The sequence below is a fragment of the Henckelia pumila genome, chromosome 1 (genome assembly GCF_033568475.1).
Source record: "Henckelia pumila isolate YLH828 chromosome 1, ASM3356847v2, whole genome shotgun sequence".
NCBI lineage: Eukaryota > Viridiplantae > Streptophyta > Magnoliopsida > Lamiales > Gesneriaceae > Henckelia > Henckelia pumila.
Window position 1 is genome coordinate 94368466 of NC_133120.1, and position 19599 is coordinate 94388064.

Below are 19599 nucleotides of genomic sequence, written 5' to 3' on the forward strand. Positions count from 1 at the left end.
TCTTGCTCCAAACATGCCTGGAAATACTAATTTTCAGGGTCTTGTTCTTTCAAGTTTCTTGTTTTTATTCTAAAGCTTTCTCTGAACATAATCACATAAATTTGTTGTATGATATTAAAAAATCAGATACAAGCAACGATCAGAGTGTGTCAGGCAACCAAAACTTTGATAAAATAAAAAATAAAAATACTCGTGGAGTTGTATTCATGCCGACAGAATAAACACACTTTTTTCCAAAAATACAGAAACTATGGCCACACACTCACTTTCTCCTTCTCATACTTGACATACAAAGCAGAAACAGCAGCCACGAAATACAACTGAATGAAAATAATAGCTGGTGAATGATAGCTTATCACTCCCTGTCCAGTCGCCAACTCCACTGATAACAGAGCACATAATCCAAGAATGGCAAGCCGGCCGTGGATACGCTCCGCAAAAGAGCTGAACCCGAATTCCACACTCAACCCTTCAGACACAGCTTCTTTAAGCGGCACCGGAGGCAGGAAAATGCTCGACCCAGATCCTGATCCTGATCCGGACCCACTTTTCTTCCCTTTTTTGCTTTTCCGAAGCTCCGCTTTCTTGCCCGTGCCACTGCGGTTACGAAGGCGGATCTTGTACAGGCGGTTTTCGAAGCTGTCTTCCGTGCCTGGTTCGGATTCGGGCTCGTCTGGGGAGGGATCTTCTTCGGTTGCGGCGCGGAGGATAGTGAAATTTCGAGGCGGCGAGTTCAGGCGGGCCGAGGATGGGAATGCTGAGCTTGGTTTGGGGAGTCGGAGAGACGAAGGTGGTAGAGTCGCCATTTTTCTCTGGTTGTGGCCACTAATTGATGATTGGATATTGGGCAGGAGACTTTGGTCAATATTAAAATCTGTGGTGCCACTCCAAACACCACAAAAAGCTTTACAAAAAATTGTTTTCCAAAAAATTACAAAATTATATTATATTCTTAATATTCCTTTGTTTTTTATCGTGAAATTTTCAGTTACAAAAATATATACTCTGTCAATTGTTATATTTTTTTCTGGCAAATTTTTTTTGAGTTGGATGATTTACATGAACGTGCATCTTTGGATTTGCTCAAAATAGATTGAGACAATGAAATGAGGCTGTGAATAGAAGAATACAAATTTAAATCCGAATAGAATAAACTAGAATCGATTTCACCACTAAAGAAAGGGCCAAAACAGTGCTTTCAGTAACTCTCTGTTGCAACCTTAATTGCTTGCCTTTTATTGGAAGCTGCATAAGCTGTTTTTCAAATTGTGTGACATTTCTGTATTTTCTCAGAATCCAAGTTCTTGAGCCTTGCCACTGACTCTATATGACCTCTAAGATTATGCAATTCTCCAGGCCTGCGTTTTTCAATTACAGAAACAAATGCAATAAGTCATAGAAATAAGTAGTGATCAATGGAAACACTTCACTTGGTATTTTAGCTGTTTTAGAAACCTGGTGATTTCAGCATGATGACGGGTTTGCTCGGCGACGCCGATTGGAGAAGGCCCCCTATATTTATCAGAATTTGACCTGAGTAAGCCCTGCAGATTCCTTTGAGAAACCACCCACCTGGCTTCCCTCTCTTTCTTCCCATAGTCTTTTGACGTAAAAGCCGTCTATTCAGAAAGAACCAAACATGATTGCTTAACCATTCATCAGAAAAAAAAAAGGTTTGAAAATTCAGCAAACTTCTCACCTTCCTTTCAAAAACTAAGTTCCATGCTTCTCCACTCAAAGCATAGCTAATTGTGAACTTGATGACATCAAGAGGAACGTAGAAGACAAGACTATATAACCATATAACACCTGCCCAGCGCCATCCGATGCCTTTAACTGGAGCAAAGCTAATATGTGCATATACTGCAATCAAAGTAGCTACCTGGAGAACAAATCTTTAATCACTTTGTCTTGGAAAAAAATTCATAATATTTCTCAGTTGCAGACTGGTTGGATCAGGCCGTATCGATATGAATACTATTCAGCTGAGTTTCGTTTAATTACCAGTTGAGCAACAATAAAAGCACAAATCAATAAGGTTCCAGGCCTCTCGCTGAATGACCAGCTGCGGCGGCTACGGGTAACAAATATCAATGCCTGACTAAGAATGCTGACTTGCAGATAAACTGCAGATGACATTTCTTCTGTACTCTGTGACAGAGATTTTGTGTGGAAATGTATCTGCAGTCAAATGATCAAATATAAAGAGAAGAATCATGAGCAACATAAAAAGTTTGCAACAGAGTGGAAATTATGAAACTAAATTGATGGGAACTATCACCTCGAAAAAATTGGTGCTAAATGCTAACCAGTAAAATAAGACGGTAACTAATGCAAGATAGGTGCCCATAACAATCCCAGTGGCAAATATTGTGTAGAGCTTCCAACTATCTGGCCTAGGAGATGGCTTTACTCTATCTTTCGAAATAGTAATTATGGTGCCTACATAATATGCAGAAATGACTCACAGTAGGTTATGGGAAAAAAGTTTACAATCAATCAAGAGGAGGGGAAAAATCTTATCATCCAGCATACCATCATTCAGTATTGCTATTATCAGAACCATGAAAGGAGGGAAGTCATATTGCCATATCAGTGCTAGTAGTGTAAATCCAAACTGCAAAAATTGTAAAAAAATACAGTTCTGGACAAAAATGCTCGGAAAAGTTCAAGAAAGCTTGGTGCTCACCACGATCCTAATAGTTATGGAGACAGCATATATCTGCATACACATGATAAAGTTTGGTTATGAAAGCATTTCCTCCTATGTATAACCACAAAATTTGATATTTATAATGTAATCATTTTGTTGTTAATCTTAAAGAATGTGAACTTAACTGTATAGTTTTTCATCCTTTGGAATATAGCTCTGCTAGTTAAAACAGCGCTGATAATAACACTTAAGCCTGGCTCTGTCAAAACCATATCAGCAGCACTCCGAGCGGCATCTGTAGCAGCAGATACTGCTATTCCTATATCGGCCTTCTTTAGAGCCGGTGCATCATTTACACCATCTCCAGTCATTCCACATACATGCTTCTTTTGCTGTAGGATTTTTACTATTTCATACTTGTGTTCTGAGAGTTACAGAGCAGGACGATTTGGTAAGCATAAAAAAACATTGAAGAGATACAATAGACTGACAAACATATAAAAATATTCAATGAAACCCAAAAAACTTAGTTTTATTTATATGATTTCTAAATAAAACTGTAGCCAGAACATCTAATTACCAGGAAAGACACCAGCAAATCCATCTGCTTTTTCAATAAGCTCATCCACTGGAAGAGCTTCATGTTCATCTTTGTCATGGCCTAACAATGATGTAGAAGGGTACATATTTGTTCCCATGCCAAGTCGCCGACCTGTCTCTTTTGCTATTGCTAATTGATCGCCTGTTAAGAGTAGAAATTTCTTCGTAATCTCTAAAACACATCTGAAACACCTTTTAATGAACATGTGTATTTTCTAATTCAAACTTTTCCGGAAGTAAACTTGACTCGATATACACTGTTATGTTTATTTCTATGACCTGAAAATTGGCGTCAAATGAATTTTATCTGGAGCATTTGGTGATAAATCAAACCAACAAGTGGCACCAGTTTGGAATGGACCTGTGAATTATGATTCATCGTAGCAGATTACTAACTTATATGAGGTCACCTGCCTGTTATCATTTTGACAGAGACTCCCAGATTAAGTGCTCGGCGAATGGTTTCAGCACTGTCATGTCTTGGTGGATCGAATAAGGGTAATAATCCACAAAATCTCCAGGCCCCACCCGAGCTCTCCTTTGATTTTTCTGGAACTTCCTGAAAATAATTTTTTAAAGTTCATTGAATCTGTATGGCCAGATATATGCATAAGTTTAATTCATATTGTCATTTTGTTGAAACGCTCCCTTTACTGCAAGTATGCTATTTGGCTTTGCAATTTACTCATCAGGCAGAATCGCAGAGACAGTGCTTACCTGAAAGGCAACGGCAAGAGAACGTAAACCCCATTCAGCAAACTTGTCAACAAGTGTGTGCACCTTTTCAGCAATGTATTTTTTGTCTTTGCATAAATTCAGGATCTGGTTGAAAATTTTAAGTGGCATTAGTTTACCATTGTATGATAAAACTCTATTATTTTACCATTGTATGATAAAACTCTATTATTTTACCATTGTATGATAAAACTCTATTATATGGACAATAAAGGTTATTAAAGGCGATGTACCTGCTCAGGAGCTCCTTTGCTGGCACGATACCACTTGCCATCAGAGTCAATATACGTAATTGCGGTACGTTTGTCCACAGGATTGAATGGAAGGAAATGCACTTCTGTGATATTCGAACGTGCCTGCAGATGATAAAATGTTGATCTATATATCTCGCTGTATTTTTTCCCATTTTCACGAAGATATAATCGAATAATCACTTATAGACTACCTCTTTTGGATCACCAAGCATGTTAATAATTGCAGTGTCGATAGCATCTTGATTCTCCAGTCGTGATGCTCTTGCAGCTAGTAAAACAATAGAGTCCTTGTCCATGTATCTGTCAAATACCTGTTCAATGGTTTTCATATGTACCAAAGAAACATATTCTTTACACCAAACCATCTAAAAACTCATTCTTGATCTAAGATCTAAGTGGCTGTAAAAGACAAAGAAATTTTTACATTGATTTCGAATTAATCTGTTCCAGGGACCATAAGGCCACAAAATAAAGTTACTTCCCCATTATAATTAATATACCTCAATAAGGTTCGAGTCAATCGTAAGACAATTTAGTGTAAGGGTTCCAGTTTTATCACTGCATAGAACATCCATTCCAGCCATCTCTTCAATAGCTGTTATCCTCTTTGTAATTGCACCCTGGTGTGAAAAAAAGAAAAAAGAAGAAAGAAACAAGAACTTTAACTCCTGATTTCCTATAGTGCTGATGTTCGGCTATAATGCATTATTTTCTGCGTGGTTCATAGGTACGGTCTTTCTTGTAATTGATTGAAGCATTCACCTGCTGGGAGAGGCGATGTGAGCCAATAGCAAGTGTGACAGATAATACTGTAGGCATAGCAATGGGAATTCCTCCAATTAAGAGCACCAGTAAGTTGTTGACTGCAGTCCTATACGAACGTTTCTGAACAAAGATCATTACAATGCTTTCAAATATCATTCCAACTGCTATAGAGCAAATGCAAAAGTTTCCAATTGACTTCAAGACCTGCAATAATGGCTGCGGGTCACAACTCTTATTCCGGCTATAGTAAATTTCAAATATCAAAGTAGTTGATTGCTGAGAATTTAATCTGTAACCTTCTGGAGATGGCCTGTAACTTCAGTAGATTCTACTAGTTGTGCAGCTTTTCCAAAGAAAGTGTGAACACCAGTAGCTATTACCACAGCTTCGATTTCACCAAGTTTGCAAGTTGAACCAGAAAAGACTAAGTCGCCAGTCTTCTTGGTGACAGGTAGAGATTCTCCGGTAAGAGCTGACTGTGCAAAGCATTTCAAGTAGATTCTGATACTAGATTTTTTCATTTTGTCAATCAAATTATAAGTTCTTTTGCTAAAAAGAAGAAACATTTGCCTGATCAATTTTTAAGGGGTCTCCCTCAAGCAGGCGCGCATCTGCTGGGGTTATATCCCCTAGCTTTATGCTGATTATGTCACCTGGTACTAGAATAGATGCATCTTGTTCTTGCCACTTCCCATCTCTTAGGACCTGCTCGACCGAAAGAATGATAATTGAATGTCATTCAACGTATAGGTTACTTTCGAAAATGAAAAATGCTGTAAATTCAATACTACAAAAATGTAAAACCTTTGTCATTGGAGCTAAGCGTGCCATAAGCGCTGCTGCCGCATTCCCTGCATTGTTTTCCTCGATAAAACTAATAGTCGAATTTATCAGTAACAAGCAAACTATACCCGCGAAATCCTCCCAGTCTGGTCCCTGACTCTGAAACATCATTGAGGAAATAATATCAATGTGGAGAAGATCTGATTTGTGAAATGAAAACAAATCCAGCAGAAAAAGGACAGGATTTTTGTGTAAAAAGATGAAAAACAAAACGACAAAAGACGGTTCGTTTTAGCTTACTCCGCCATTAGCTAGAGCTATTGCCATGACCGCCGCAGCTTCCATCACCCACGACAAAGGATTCCACATGAAACTAAGAAACTTCAAAAACTTGTTTTCCTGCAAAGGAAGCATCAAATTTTCATTTAGGTGAATACTATCACAGTAGCATGCATTTAAGTCCAAACTCGAGTAATGATCAAAGAAACAAGTTTCAACTAGAAGCACACCGGTTTCTCTTCCAGAAGATTCAACCCAAACATCAGGAGTCGCGCCTCTGCATCCTCGGTTGATAGTCCTGATTCAGATGTTTCCAAATGTTCGAAAACCTCTTCCAGCGGCAATCTTTCCTGTTGAAACCATAACTTTACACTGCTTAGTTTCTTGTTTCTCAGCCAGGGGATCGAATTCCAACGTGATAAATAAACTAGCTAAGCATGAATATTCTGTATCGTACCAGATCAATACGTCGTCCACTGAAAGAATGCGGACTCAACAACGGTTCGTTTAAATCTGCATCCATGTTCAAGCTTCAAACCTCAAAATATTGTTAGAATTTTTCAAAATATAAGCATAATTTACTGGCTCCACATTGATTAGAGAAGTTATATATATATATATATTGGTTTCGAATTGAAATCTGGAACCAATGCTTCAAGTAATAATTCTGAGAGTTGACGATTGGGTGAAAATGCAACACATTTAAGTGTTCTTCCATTGAATTCTTGATGGAGGTTGGTTAAATTAACCATTTTTAGCGCGTATTTCTAACCTAACGGTCCGCTATTCAAAACACCCGCCACACACATATTGTGACTCACTAGCCCATGATAAATTTGTCAAAGCCCAATCTAATTGGTTGGGCTTGGAACCAGAGGCCCACTAAGATTTTTTATATAATTAATTTTATTATATTAAATACATAATTTTCACCTATTGATACAACCATGTTAATCAAATTGTTAAATTTTATTACTGTTGTATCCAAATCATCTATAAAATAAAATTTTAATACAAGAAAATTCATCGTATCAAACCTAGCCTTTTTTTATTTTATTTTTAATCAACTGATTGTAATACAAGAAAAATAGAAAATTAGTTGTTCTTAAATTAAAATTTCTAAGAGTATTTATTATTAATATTTTTTAAATTTTCAATTTGAGTCAAAATATAATAATGTTATCATCTTTTCATGAATATATTTAGATATCCCGACCTAGCTTGATGTACACCAATTTAATCATTAATATTTGCAAAAATACTCGTCCAAGTAAGAAGAAGGTGGGATTTGTATATGTTGTAGTACTTAATTTAATTTATTGATTTTTCATATTATATATTCAGTCTATTAGTTGAATGTGCTATACATTTTCATGCAGATGTTCTTTTATATTTCAAGTTGATTTAATATAGTAAAAATCGTACCAATCGGCACCGACTTCCTTGCTAATTATATTTCACCTACACTCACACATTGCTTCAAGCATATATACATGCATGCATGTTCTCATAATCTTCTATATCAAATTCATTTTTTTTTTTACGAACAAATCGATGAACATGTATTTTAATTTCTTGGCTGCATGCTTCACTCCATCTTATCATGTTACTAGATCGATCCTTCGATGCGATAATTTGAAATAGACTTCGTACTCCATACTCATAATATTCATTTGTTATGTTTATTTTTAATTTTTTTTCAAAAAACACTAGTATATACAATTTCTTTGATTTACTTCATATATATATTAATAACTGAATTAATAAATAGATATATAATTATCTAAGTAGACACACATGAAGTAAAATAGTATTTTTTTACTTCCGATTAAAACCGAAGTCGTATCTAGTAAAAAAAACGAAGTTTTTATCTGGCCCAAATATAAAGAGGCACACCGCACAACAGGTTTGAAATTGGACGACTAATGTCAAAGTAAAAAAAAAAAAAATGGTTTTTTTTAATCCATCTGTTTCGTAAAACAATGAAATAATTGATCGACTTTATAAGTTACAAAATAATTGCTGAAGTAATACATAAATACGACTCCATTGTACATTTATGCATTGTGGTGAATTAAAAGTTTTTTTTTTCCTTTCCCAATTTCGCCACAATTTTCGTAATAGATAATAGTTTAGAGTAGCACTATTTTAGTTTAAAGTCCATTAGATTCATAAAAATTATTAATCCAAAATATGGTCTACAATTGTCAAATGATCCAAAATATATATGAATTAATATATTACAAGTCCAACTCATTCATCCAAAATCATTCATAAACATATTTCGACCACTTAAAACTTCAAATAATGACTCAAAAATGTTATCCATAATATCCAAAAGTACAACCCAAAATATATTTCATAAAGGGAGAATTACAATTTTGATCCTATAATTTGCACATTTTTTATTTTTAGTCATGTTAAAAATAATTTTGTAATTTTAGTCCTGTAAGTTGCATTTTTTTTTAATTTTTGGTCCTATTAACATTAATTCGCATTTTTAGTCATGTAATTTTCATTAATTTTTCACTTTAAGTCCTATTAACATTGAATTTATAATTTTAGTCATGTAACTTGCATTTTTTTTATTTTAGTCCTTTTTGCATTGAATTTCCACTTTTTTGTCTTGTAACTTCTATATATTTTTTCTTAGTCATATTATCGATGAATTTATATTTTTAATTCCATAAATTTCATACATTTTTTATATTTTTATTTATAATATATTATGATTTACATATTTTAAAGCTTTTAACATTTAAATGAATTAAATAACAAAAATTCAACTAAAATTATTCAAAACAATTTTACACTAAATATCATCTTATAAAATACATAATATAAATTAAACTATTAATATAATGTGAATCATGTTTTTTTGGGTTTAGTTTTGATATATAATATGTAATCGAAATTTTTTAATTTAAATTTTATATCCGACCAAAATTCGATTTTCGTTTTGTATTTTGTTTCTTGAGTTTGGATTTATGGTCTTTTTTACAAATTACATGGTATAAAAATAAAAATTCTCCTTTAATATGACTAAAAATAAAAATTAAGTGTTAACAAGACCATTGAATTCCCCTTTAATATGATTAAAAATAAAATAAAATTATATGGTTCGATTTCATATTATATACATAAAAACTAAACCAAAAAAATGATTCATATTAAATTAATATTTTTATTTTTATTTTGTATTTTATAAGATGATATTTAGTTTTAAAAAATTTCGAATAATTTTTAGTTCAATTTTTTTTATTCATTTAAATTTTAAAAGTTTTAAAATATATAAATCATAATATATTATGAATAAAAATATAAACAAATATGAAATTTATTGAATTAAAAATATAAATTCATTGATAATATAACTAAAAATAAAAATATATGGAAGTTACAAGATTAAAAAAAATGAAAATTATATGTAAACTGGACTAAAAATAAAAAAGAATGCAAGTTACAGGACTAAAATTGTAAATTCGGTGTTAAAAAGACTTAAAATAAAAATTCATGAAAGTTACAGGACTAAAAATGCGAATTCAATGTTAATAGGACCAAAAATGAAAAACTAATGCAAGTTACAGGACTAAAATTGCAAATTTACTTTTAACAGAACTAAAAATGAAAAATGTGCAAATTAAAGGACCAAAGGTGTACTTTTCCCTTTCATTAAAATATATAGTACATGTCCAAACGTGGATTGATTTGTGTTATCCCATCAATTTACACTTTAATACTAAGCATGAAATTAAATGCAATGCTTTATCACATAATAATAAAATAACAGAAAACATGTAATGAGAGACCAGATTTTAAAACGAGAAAAACTTTCTCCAAGATATATAGAGAAAGTTACAGGAGCCAGCAGGTGACAAATTGACAATATATATAGGGAAAATAGAATTTTTTTTAATCTTTTATAATATTTTCAAATTTTAATTTTTGTCTTATATTTTTCTGAAAAAATTTATTCATTTTTCAACTCGACTTTGACGTGACAATATCATCCATATGGAGCCATTAGCCAACATGGTGCTAATATGCATGCATGCGCTTTCTCATGACAACACTTATAATAAACAATAACAAATTACAAAACATTTAAAATACAAAACTAAGACCAAAATTACATATAGCTAGGCAATTTTTGTTGAACCAAAAATATATTTTCCCCCTATATAATGCAAATGTATTATGTACGTACGTTATAACCATAGTTAAGATCGTGAAGTTATAATATATATATATATATATATATAATTAATTTTTGAGCCAAAGATTATTTATGCAGCTCAAACTTCCAACTGTTCAAATCCTACGTTAAACGTTATACTTCAATTATTAATTTATGTATATGTATTATGTATATATATGCGTGAACAACAAATGTAATGATGTGATGATATATACAAGTATATTCGAAAGGAGTGAAGAGAACAGGTGAATCTATCGGGATATCGATTGTCCGTAGACCGAATCACCCTAGGATTACTGCAAAATATAATCTCCAAAGATTACCAAATCTCAGCATCACATGTACAAATATATATATATATATATATATATATATATATATATATATATATATATATATATATATATATATATATATATATATATATCCTATTATCAAGATTTAATTTCTATATCGTGATCATTTCAATAAATTTTTAATTATAGTTCCAGGAACATGACATCTGTACGTGTACAAACATTATTATTGAGCCCCTATTTTAATTTAATATTTTTATTCTTTTGAGATTGTGAGTGACATATAAATTATACAGATCGATGTTTTAGAATAATTAATTAAAATTAAATGTTTGTTTTTCTGGTTGTCCAACGAATTTTGAGTTGGGCTGTCTCGTGAAATAGTTGCAGGCTGATATCAACAACTAATATTAATTATTTCACCTACGTTGTTATATATAGCAATTGAAAATTGATCAGTTTCATGTTAGATTAATAAAATCTAGAGACAAAAATATAATCACTATACTAGAAACGAAAATTAATTCAGTTATTGGCTTAATTGGAAAGTTGAATTATGCCAAAGTACTCGACGTTCCTTATATATTCTTTACATTTCAGAATTCAGACAATATTTTTTTTATACTTTATCCGTTCGGGATATAAATGTCACAATTTTTTTTTTCATACCTACCACATATATAATCTATTATTTATATTTAGTATTATTTCTGTGTTTTTTTTTTACCAATTTACACTTATTTATTAAATACATCAGTTACTTCTAATAAATTTTTTATATAATATTTGGTCATGTTTGCAACATCTAAAATATTGCAAATACTACCTTAGAACACTCATTAAATACGAAGAAATGGTATATGGGAATAATGGGATGGATGGAGCAATATTCTCTGGATAATTTCATTTGAACTCATGATCGAGGAAAAATAAATTTAAGTTTAAATAAACTAATTGCCATGTGCGTGTATTGCACGCATATAAATTATTATTATTATTTTAAAAAAGTACTTAAACCAGCTGGCAAGGGCCGGACACACTCTTCCCAACATATATATCTCAAATAATAAGTAGGGCTGGTATATGGTACCGAAATACCGAAATTTTGGCATATCGTATCGAAATTTTTTCGATATACATAAATTTTTTTCGGTATACCGAATTTTTTTTCGATATCTATAAAGTATCAATATTGATTTTTTTCGTACCAAAGTTTCGAAATTTTACTATCGGTATCGGTATGAATTTTTTTCATACCAATATTTATAGTAAGGTATACCGAAAAACCACCCCTAAATTAATAAGCAACTCATAAATGAATTTTCTTGATTAAGCAAACTTAATCCCCTAATTTTATAATCCCAAATATCCCTCACTCCAATACAATTGATTACTTATTAATCCAACTATCTCTTCAATCCCAATTCACCTCATTACATTTTTTTACACAAACCCCACGTTCATCTCCCCCATCCCCTCACCACCCCAACTTCCAAATATTTATGAGTAGCTAGCTAGGTCTAGTTATTGTAAAACGTGCGATCTTACATATTTATATGCATGATACTTGTCGATCTGATTCATATTTATTGTCCAAAATGATATTTTTAAAATAACTATAATATTCTTCATGAATCGGACCCTGATGAACATTTAAAAAAGTTGTTCCGTGAGACGATCTCATAATATTTTTTTTAATATTAATTTATACACTCTCCCCATTTCATATGGTTAATTAAGCTTATTTATGTTTCACATTGGTTAAGCAAATTATTATATAAAAACCTGTTTCACTGATAAAATTCTGATTTTATTCTTATTTAATGACTGTTTTAATATAAAAATTTGTTGAAAAAATAACTAATATTTTATTCTTATTTAATGACTTTTTTAATATAAATTTTTTTGAAAATAACTAATATATTTATGAATAACTTAGACATTTGATAAAATAATAAAGAAAATAATATGAAATATATATCATATATTAGGGATAAATAAAAATTTAAAAATAATATTTATATTTGAGACGAGGAGTGAGTAAGAAAAAAAGCAAAAAAGAAAAAAAGAAAAAATAATCCAGTACGATCTCCCAATTCCCATGCATTAATATCCCTCAGTTTTCGAACCTGACCAAGTTCACTCCCCCCATTTTCCAAACTCGGTCAACTCAACTTACTATAAAAAAGATTCGATCCCACAAGTATTATATCTCCAAGGCTAGCGCTCCAGCTCCATTCATTTGAGAGCTTTTCTTTCTTTTTTTTCCCAGAGATTTCTTTCTTGGGTTCAAGATTTCTTTAGTTTTTTCACATTCAAATATCGATTCCATCCAAAAAGCTCAACCAAGAAAATGGCCGAGTTGAAACAACAGTACAAGATCAATAGAGGAGGAGTTTACGCTGCTGCATCATCAAAGAAAAATGCTGGAGGCTTCACCAGGAAATGCGCTTCTTTGGTCAAAGAACAGCGAGCTCGGATCTACATTCTCCGTCGATGCGCCACCATGCTGCTCTGTTGGTACATTCAAGGAGATGAATGATTAAGCCAAAAACCCTCCTTTTATTTTCCACCAAATTATTAAACTATATACACACATATATATTATAACCTATCTACCTATCTATCTATCAAAAAACTATATATATATATATAACCCTATAATTTTCATCTCCGATCCATTCCCCGTTCTTATAATATATAGCCATTTCAGAAGTCGAGCTTTTTCTTCAAAATGCAAAAGGGTGTCACGATGGAGATTCTATCAATCTCACCTTTTGTTTGGCTTCTTGTTTCGATTAGTCCGATTAGAGGGTCCGGATTCTTTTTTCCCACAATGGCTTCTTTTGTGCATACTAATCTCCAATGATTAGATATTAGCTTATCTTTCCTCGAAATGCTTCTTTTTTTAACCTAGTACTTGATCAGCTAGGTTGTTTTTTTTGGCTGAGGAAAGATTTGAAATATGTATGGAGATTATTATGCTGGTTGAAGCTTTTTAAAAGGAATCGGTCTTCTCAACATCGGAGCTAATGATACAGAAATATCGACCGGGGATTTCGAATCATGAAAATCGAGCTGGAAAATTTTTCAAGTGGTGAATGAGCAGCATGGCAAGCAGATGAGGAGTCATGACATGAATATGATGATCAGAGAATGTTACTTTAATATGGAACTGTGTTTAATTAGTCTCCCCTCCTTTGTTTTGAATAATGCTTTCCAAAGTAAGTTCAGATGCATAATATTGTATTGTTGTTTGTTATGAAATAAATTGGAGGGGTTTAGTTTTGTTCCTCGTTGCATGTTGTACTACAGTCAATAAATAAAAGTTGTATGTATTTGTATTGTTCACTATTGTTTTCTTGCAATATTCTACTTCTTGCTTCATGAATTCAAGATGCTGAATTTTACTTGCTCTGTGTGTGTGTCAGCATTCTCAATTTAAGACCAAAAATAAAATGAACTAATATTGTTCTATTTGTGCAAGTCGATCTGTGTCTGATGAGGAGGAATATAAACAATTAGAAACAAATGGATTAAGTGGAAATCGGATGGAATAGAATCTTATGTTTGTCCCCTATTCAGCTAACCAGGTTTGTCACCGAAATATTATTGCATACAGACATCCTCAACAATAATATATATTCTAAAAGTCATCATCACCCAACAACAATAACTAACAGTACTCCTAATCCAACTACCTAATTTGCAGTTCAACAAACAACGTGGTATCAGGATTTTATTCCGAAAAGTCGTAGTTCGCAGTTCTAGTACTCTTTAAAATGCCCCAATGCTACATTACAACACAAGTACTTGTCAAGTCAAGGAAAATTTGTGATCTGATGCTTGTTCTTGAAAATTTAGAGAATATCTGCCTACAGATGACTTGAATTCTGCATATTTTGTCAACTTTTCATTCATACAACAATTGTATATGTGTTGGATGTGTGTTATAAACAAAGCAAGTGTCGCGTCTCTAGTTATTTGTCGATCCAGTCTTTGAACACCAGCAGTACATAAAGTGGAACATTAATGGCTGCAACTATGACAAGTACTCGAAAGGTTCGCAACAGTCTCGAGATTATCATTCTTCCCTTTGATCTGTTTGATCTTGTTGGTAACTTTATATCCGATTCCACAAGTATAGTAACATCAATTTCCGGGCTGGTCTGTTTCCTAGCCACCGACCTCATAACAGCGTTGCCCCTGCACATGGCAGGATACATCTGAGTTACAAAAAGTCATGCATATATGGATTTAAAAGATTCTGATGTATATTGGCCTACCTCTCCATGGAGTTTCTCTCGTCTGAGGGTTTTGGGGTAGCCTTTGAGGTTTTCTTGATTAGGTGCATCGACCCTTCGGCATCCCAAATCTCTTCGTATTCATAATTATCATCTTCGTTCTTCTCTTTCATGGAGTTGACAAAATTGCTGAAGTTAAATAGGTTTCGGAGACAACCTATTAAAGCACTGAGCTTGTGTAAAATGAGAACTTCGCTCGCCGGCCCAAGAAGGGCAATCACAAGGGTAATGGCAAAGAGTGATAAATACCTGATACAATTACCATACACATAGAATCTAATTAAGGTAAATAATAAATCATTATAACAGAAATACTTAGATGTAGCTCACAAAAACTACCATATGTAAATGTGTGTTTGCATAGGAAGGAAGCATAGGTGAGTTAATACGGCATCATCTGGAATGGTTCCGTTTGATGTGGACTTTATGGCCGATAATAACATAAAGGAAGGATACAAGTTTCCCTGCTGCCAGCTCACAGTTCCTAAAGTATGCTGAAAATTTTCAAAAAGCATAAAAATAATCGCGAATTCCATCATGGATCATGCTTGATATGGAAAGAAGGGACAAGGTGCTACCTCCCTTACTGGACCATTCTTAGATGAGTGGGTAACTGTACATTGATCGTGATCATGTCCGGACAGTACCAACGCCTATAGAAACGCGAACTTGTTCTCAAATTTTCAATAACATGACATAGTATTTCATCTTTCTTTTTTTTCCATTATAACTTGAGTGGAGGAAGAAAACAAAATACATACCGGTCTAATCAAGTCCATAAGGTCGTCTGTTGAGTTTTCAGTGATATAATTCTGGTACCTGTGCCAGATGATGAACCAACAAGATTGAATCAAATAATGAAGCACAAATAGTTAAACATGATACAAACGGCCAGTACAGAGAGAGAAATATGGCTCACAAAATTTCTTGAGTATGATGTGTCCGGTGCATTCTCTGTAATGAACAACAAAAGGATGAATGATCAAACATATTGCAGAATAATGCTGTGGAAACGAACTCTAGTAAAAGATGTAGCATATTTCTGAAACACGTCATCTAGTAAAGGGAATGGAAGGACTATACATAAATACCTGATTGATAATAGCTGAGGAGCGATGAGGGCCACATGGAGACCAATCCGGCCGATATAAAGGGATATGGGTCAATAAAACCCTCGGAGTAGAGTTAATATCTAAATAAATGCAACAGTGTTATACGTAGATACAATCTTCCCTCGATAAACTCAACAACATTTCCAACCTACAGCCAGTGAGTACCTTTAGAGACATTTCTCATGAAATTCCAAGTGGCTGATGTGAGGTCACTTTGTGGATGACCTGCAACAGACACATGACTTTTATGCTCTAGCTTCAGGTAGATGGTAAAAAATTTTGTAAATGCGGTGACTGTTGAACCACTTTCATGAGTCTCGCCACAGAAAATTTCAACAAATAATTAAGTCCAATCCCAAAGTGATCATGACTTGTATTTTCAAGATTAATGGGACATCTTCCATTACCAACACTGATGATAAATGCCATCCTACGGTAATATGAGTAAAACTCGAACTTCACTTTCTGAAGTCAAAGATGAACCAAAGCGATACCACTTTCCAAACGTTGTCTTTTTTGTTCCAACATGAAATATATTGCTGTGGCACTGGCAACCAAATCCGCAACTAACAGGAATTAAAAGCGGAATGAAGTATAGTGCTAACTTCCTAACCATCCAAAGTTTGTGCATCTACTGCAATGAAGTTCACTTTTCCCAGAGTGACTTTGAAGTTCCTTCCCCCAAATTCTCTCTCATAGCGTTTGATAATCTGCAACAATTTAAAAGTGAAGATAAGAAACAGAGAAGCATCCTTTACAGGAAAAAAATGCTTAAAATATTGAAACTCAGTATGGCTTCAATTAAATCCATCGGGTGGCCACTTTATAGTTCATCACAGAAGTTTAAGGACATTCTCCAAATTGGTTTTGACATAAGAAAATTGCAATGACAGAAGAATGCATAGTACAACATAGAATAATGTGGTGTTGTCATGTGAAAAGCCGAAGTAAAATATCAGATTGGTCGCCTTTATTGCAAATTTAAGGGAGAAGATTTAACAAGTGAGGACGTAAGGCACTTGTAATTGAAACAAGCCATGTATCACCACATATGTCCAAACAATATATATATATATATTACTAGTGGAGAAGGATTTCACATACATCTGACTTTTGAGAATTGACAGCTGCATAACCAATATCATGGTTTCCGGAGAGGTGGTAGACTTTGATATTCGAAGTTCGTTGTGCCGTATTCAGGTTAAATATATGCTTAAAACGGCTCAAAGAATCCTGCCAACTATCTCAATACAGCCAAAAGAGAAGAATTGAGGTTAATATTTAAACCAAATAAGGTTTGTCAACCCTCTATAACTAATGTAAAAGAAATTGGACAAATAAAAATTATCTCATCAGGTATGCATCTTAAAACACTCATGCAAGGAAAAGAAGCTTCAGAGCAATAATTATTTTTCATACAGAACTAGGAACCAAACGGGTGATAACTCTATTTTCTAATCTTCAATAAAAAAAAAAACCCAGGTTGGATTTACTGTCCGGGTAATCACAAGAAAATAGAAGTACAAAAAGTAAATATGGTTTTAAGTTTTAGAAGCAGGTGCATTATCTTAAAGAAAATGAAAGCAGAAGGTCAGGATTTTAGAACATAAAACCTACATATCTTGAGTTCTTATCAATGGAAACTCATTCCAAAAAAATAAATAAAAAGAAGGGATCTGAGATGTAACTATCTCATGTATGTATATGAGATTACACTTACTCTTCATCTGACAGGATGTCACCCCCATCAAAGTAATCACCAAGAAACAAAATGACATCTGGATTGAAGGGTAACATGGATAAGATAAACGCCCTGCGCATGTTCAAATCCGTATAGAACTGTGCTGTCTCCAGAACAAGTGATTTTGGAGCGAGTGGAAGGGAGGTTCTATCCATTAGCTATCATCATAAACAATGCATATCGACACCAATTAGTCGAATAGGTCGGTCGAAGTTATGAATACCCACAAAAATTAAATCAAGACAAGCACATTTGTGTTCATCAAAACAGTTAGTTACCTGAGGGTCGGCAATGACCACAACTTTGACAAAATTACTGGTCTCATCAACTCCATTCAGCTGAGGGTTTCAGAGATATGAACTGTAAGAATCAGGTTTGCTCTACAAATACTCAAGCCATTAAGAAAAAAGCAACTATGAAACCTAGAGATCAGGTGCAAATGAAATATAATAAAGGATTCGAAGCAAATATTAAAAAAAATCAGTTTTGGGGCAGAAATCAAGATTCAAACTTTAGAAGCAGATATTTACAGAAGGAAGCGAGGGGCGATGAAGATGCGGCCACGAACAAGTCCACAGTGAGGGTACCAAAAATGCAAGCCACTCTCCATAGAGCAAGCTTAGAGCCCACACCATGCTAAGAAACAGAGTCGGTTTCGACATTTTCCCCCTCTTTCTTGTGCCACTGCGGGATCAATTCTTTCACCTTTTCATTGATTTCTTCTTCAACCGATGTTGCTTCAGCCTAATGTTTCTTCATACTTTCCCCCAAGTTTTCTGAACTATTTCTTGGGCATGTTTGACTTTTGCAGGGACTCTAGTAAAAAGATTTGTCGAGCTCAGTGATGATGAGAAGTTAAAAAAAGGAAATTACAACATACTCTGTAATAGGAATATTAACTAATTATACACACAAGATTTGGACTTCCTATTTCCAGCTCAAGGAAACCAATAAACAGACAAACCGAATCGGTCTAGGCTGCAGTTCATTGATTTTGACTACTAGTTTAAAACTAAATTATAGTTATGTAAAGTTGATTACTTGATAATTTACATTACAAAAATAATGAAGTTTATTTTTATGGAAGATGGGTTTTAAATTACTTTCAGTTTAGGAATATCTGAATCTATTTATGATGCTTTTCACAAATGCAAAATTACACATTAACAGAATTTGAAAATCCATATAGAATTATAAAAAAAAAAACAAATTTGGAGTATGAACCTCAATACTAGATTATGGTCATATCTAATTTGTAATCCATCTTCATCGGTGTCGTGTCCCGTTGACAAATTCATTGAGTAGTAGTTAATCAAGTAGCACCAGCTAATGTAGAGGTTAGGCGGATGAGATTACCTATGGATTATGAATGCTTCATGAAAATTGTCGCCTGTATTATATATATATAGCAAACATAGCACATACAAACATAGCACACGCGTTGCTTGTGTAACAAAATAATTTTTATTACGTCACTTTCTTATTTTTATATTTCTGAATTTTTTATTTTTTTCTGAGCAACATGTTATTGAAAAAAATCTTGCCAAAAATAAAAAAAATAGAAACCAAATGAAAATTGAGAAGACGTGTCACGTGAGGATGATTGAGGTTAGCAGCGCAGTAAATTTATGTGGGGTTTTTTTAAAAAAATTGACGTGGAAGAGACCGTGCTCAGATAAATGTAATAACTAGTTTTTTTTAAAAAAAAGGTAATAACTAGTTATTTAAAAATCAATTATAAAATAAAAAATATTTTACTCTATTTAATAAAGAGATAATAAAGCACCGTTTGATTTGATGTATGATATAAGTAATATATAGATAAAAAATATAATGTAATAAAAAATAAATAATAAATTATAATTAAAATAATATTGGA

General features: G+C 33.1%; 3 protein-coding genes across 4 annotated transcripts; all 3 read right to left on the reverse strand.

Annotated features, from left to right (window-relative positions):
* Positions 1-125: 125 nt before the first annotated feature.
* On the reverse strand, positions 126-873 carry LOC140876116 (uncharacterized). The gene has a single exon (XM_073279984.1). It carries the CDS (start codon positions 804-806, stop codon positions 249-251), a length of 558 nt encoding a protein of 185 aa, XP_073136085.1. The 5' UTR covers positions 807-873; the 3' UTR covers positions 126-248.
* A 247-nt stretch (positions 874-1120) lies between these two features.
* LOC140886465 (ATPase 10, plasma membrane-type) lies at positions 1121-6640 on the reverse strand. Of its 2 annotated transcripts, XM_073293051.1 has the most exons (21): positions 6527-6640; positions 6300-6419; positions 6091-6189; positions 5812-5949; positions 5578-5712; positions 5304-5483; positions 5005-5211; positions 4743-4862; positions 4434-4553; positions 4222-4344; positions 3971-4075; positions 3668-3812; positions 3234-3395; positions 2839-3077; positions 2690-2722; positions 2536-2617; positions 2282-2442; positions 2005-2181; positions 1700-1882; positions 1456-1619; positions 1121-1358 (listed from the first exon to the last, which is right to left on the reverse strand). In XM_073293051.1, the coding sequence occupies exons 1-21, from the start codon at positions 6590-6592 to the stop codon at positions 1262-1264; spliced, it is 2856 nt and encodes a 951-aa protein (XP_073149152.1). In that variant the 5' UTR covers positions 6593-6640; the 3' UTR covers positions 1121-1261. The 2 variants fall into 2 exon arrangements, with proteins under 2 accessions (XP_073149152.1, XP_073149160.1); XM_073293059.1 differs by lacking the exons at positions 2282-2442; positions 2536-2617.
* Positions 6641-14239: 7599 nt separating this feature from the next.
* LOC140890652 (uncharacterized protein C630.12) lies at positions 14240-18628 on the reverse strand. The gene is made up of 13 exons (XM_073298597.1): positions 18251-18628; positions 17999-18058; positions 17700-17878; positions 17084-17219; positions 16593-16689; positions 16145-16204; positions 15959-16059; positions 15787-15821; positions 15629-15686; positions 15446-15520; positions 15207-15361; positions 14850-15116; positions 14240-14769 (listed from the first exon to the last, which is right to left on the reverse strand). Exons 1-13 carry the CDS (start codon positions 18380-18382, stop codon positions 14544-14546), a joined length of 1581 nt encoding a protein of 526 aa, XP_073154698.1. The 5' UTR covers positions 18383-18628; the 3' UTR covers positions 14240-14543.
* Positions 18629-19599: the final 971 nt, after the last annotated feature.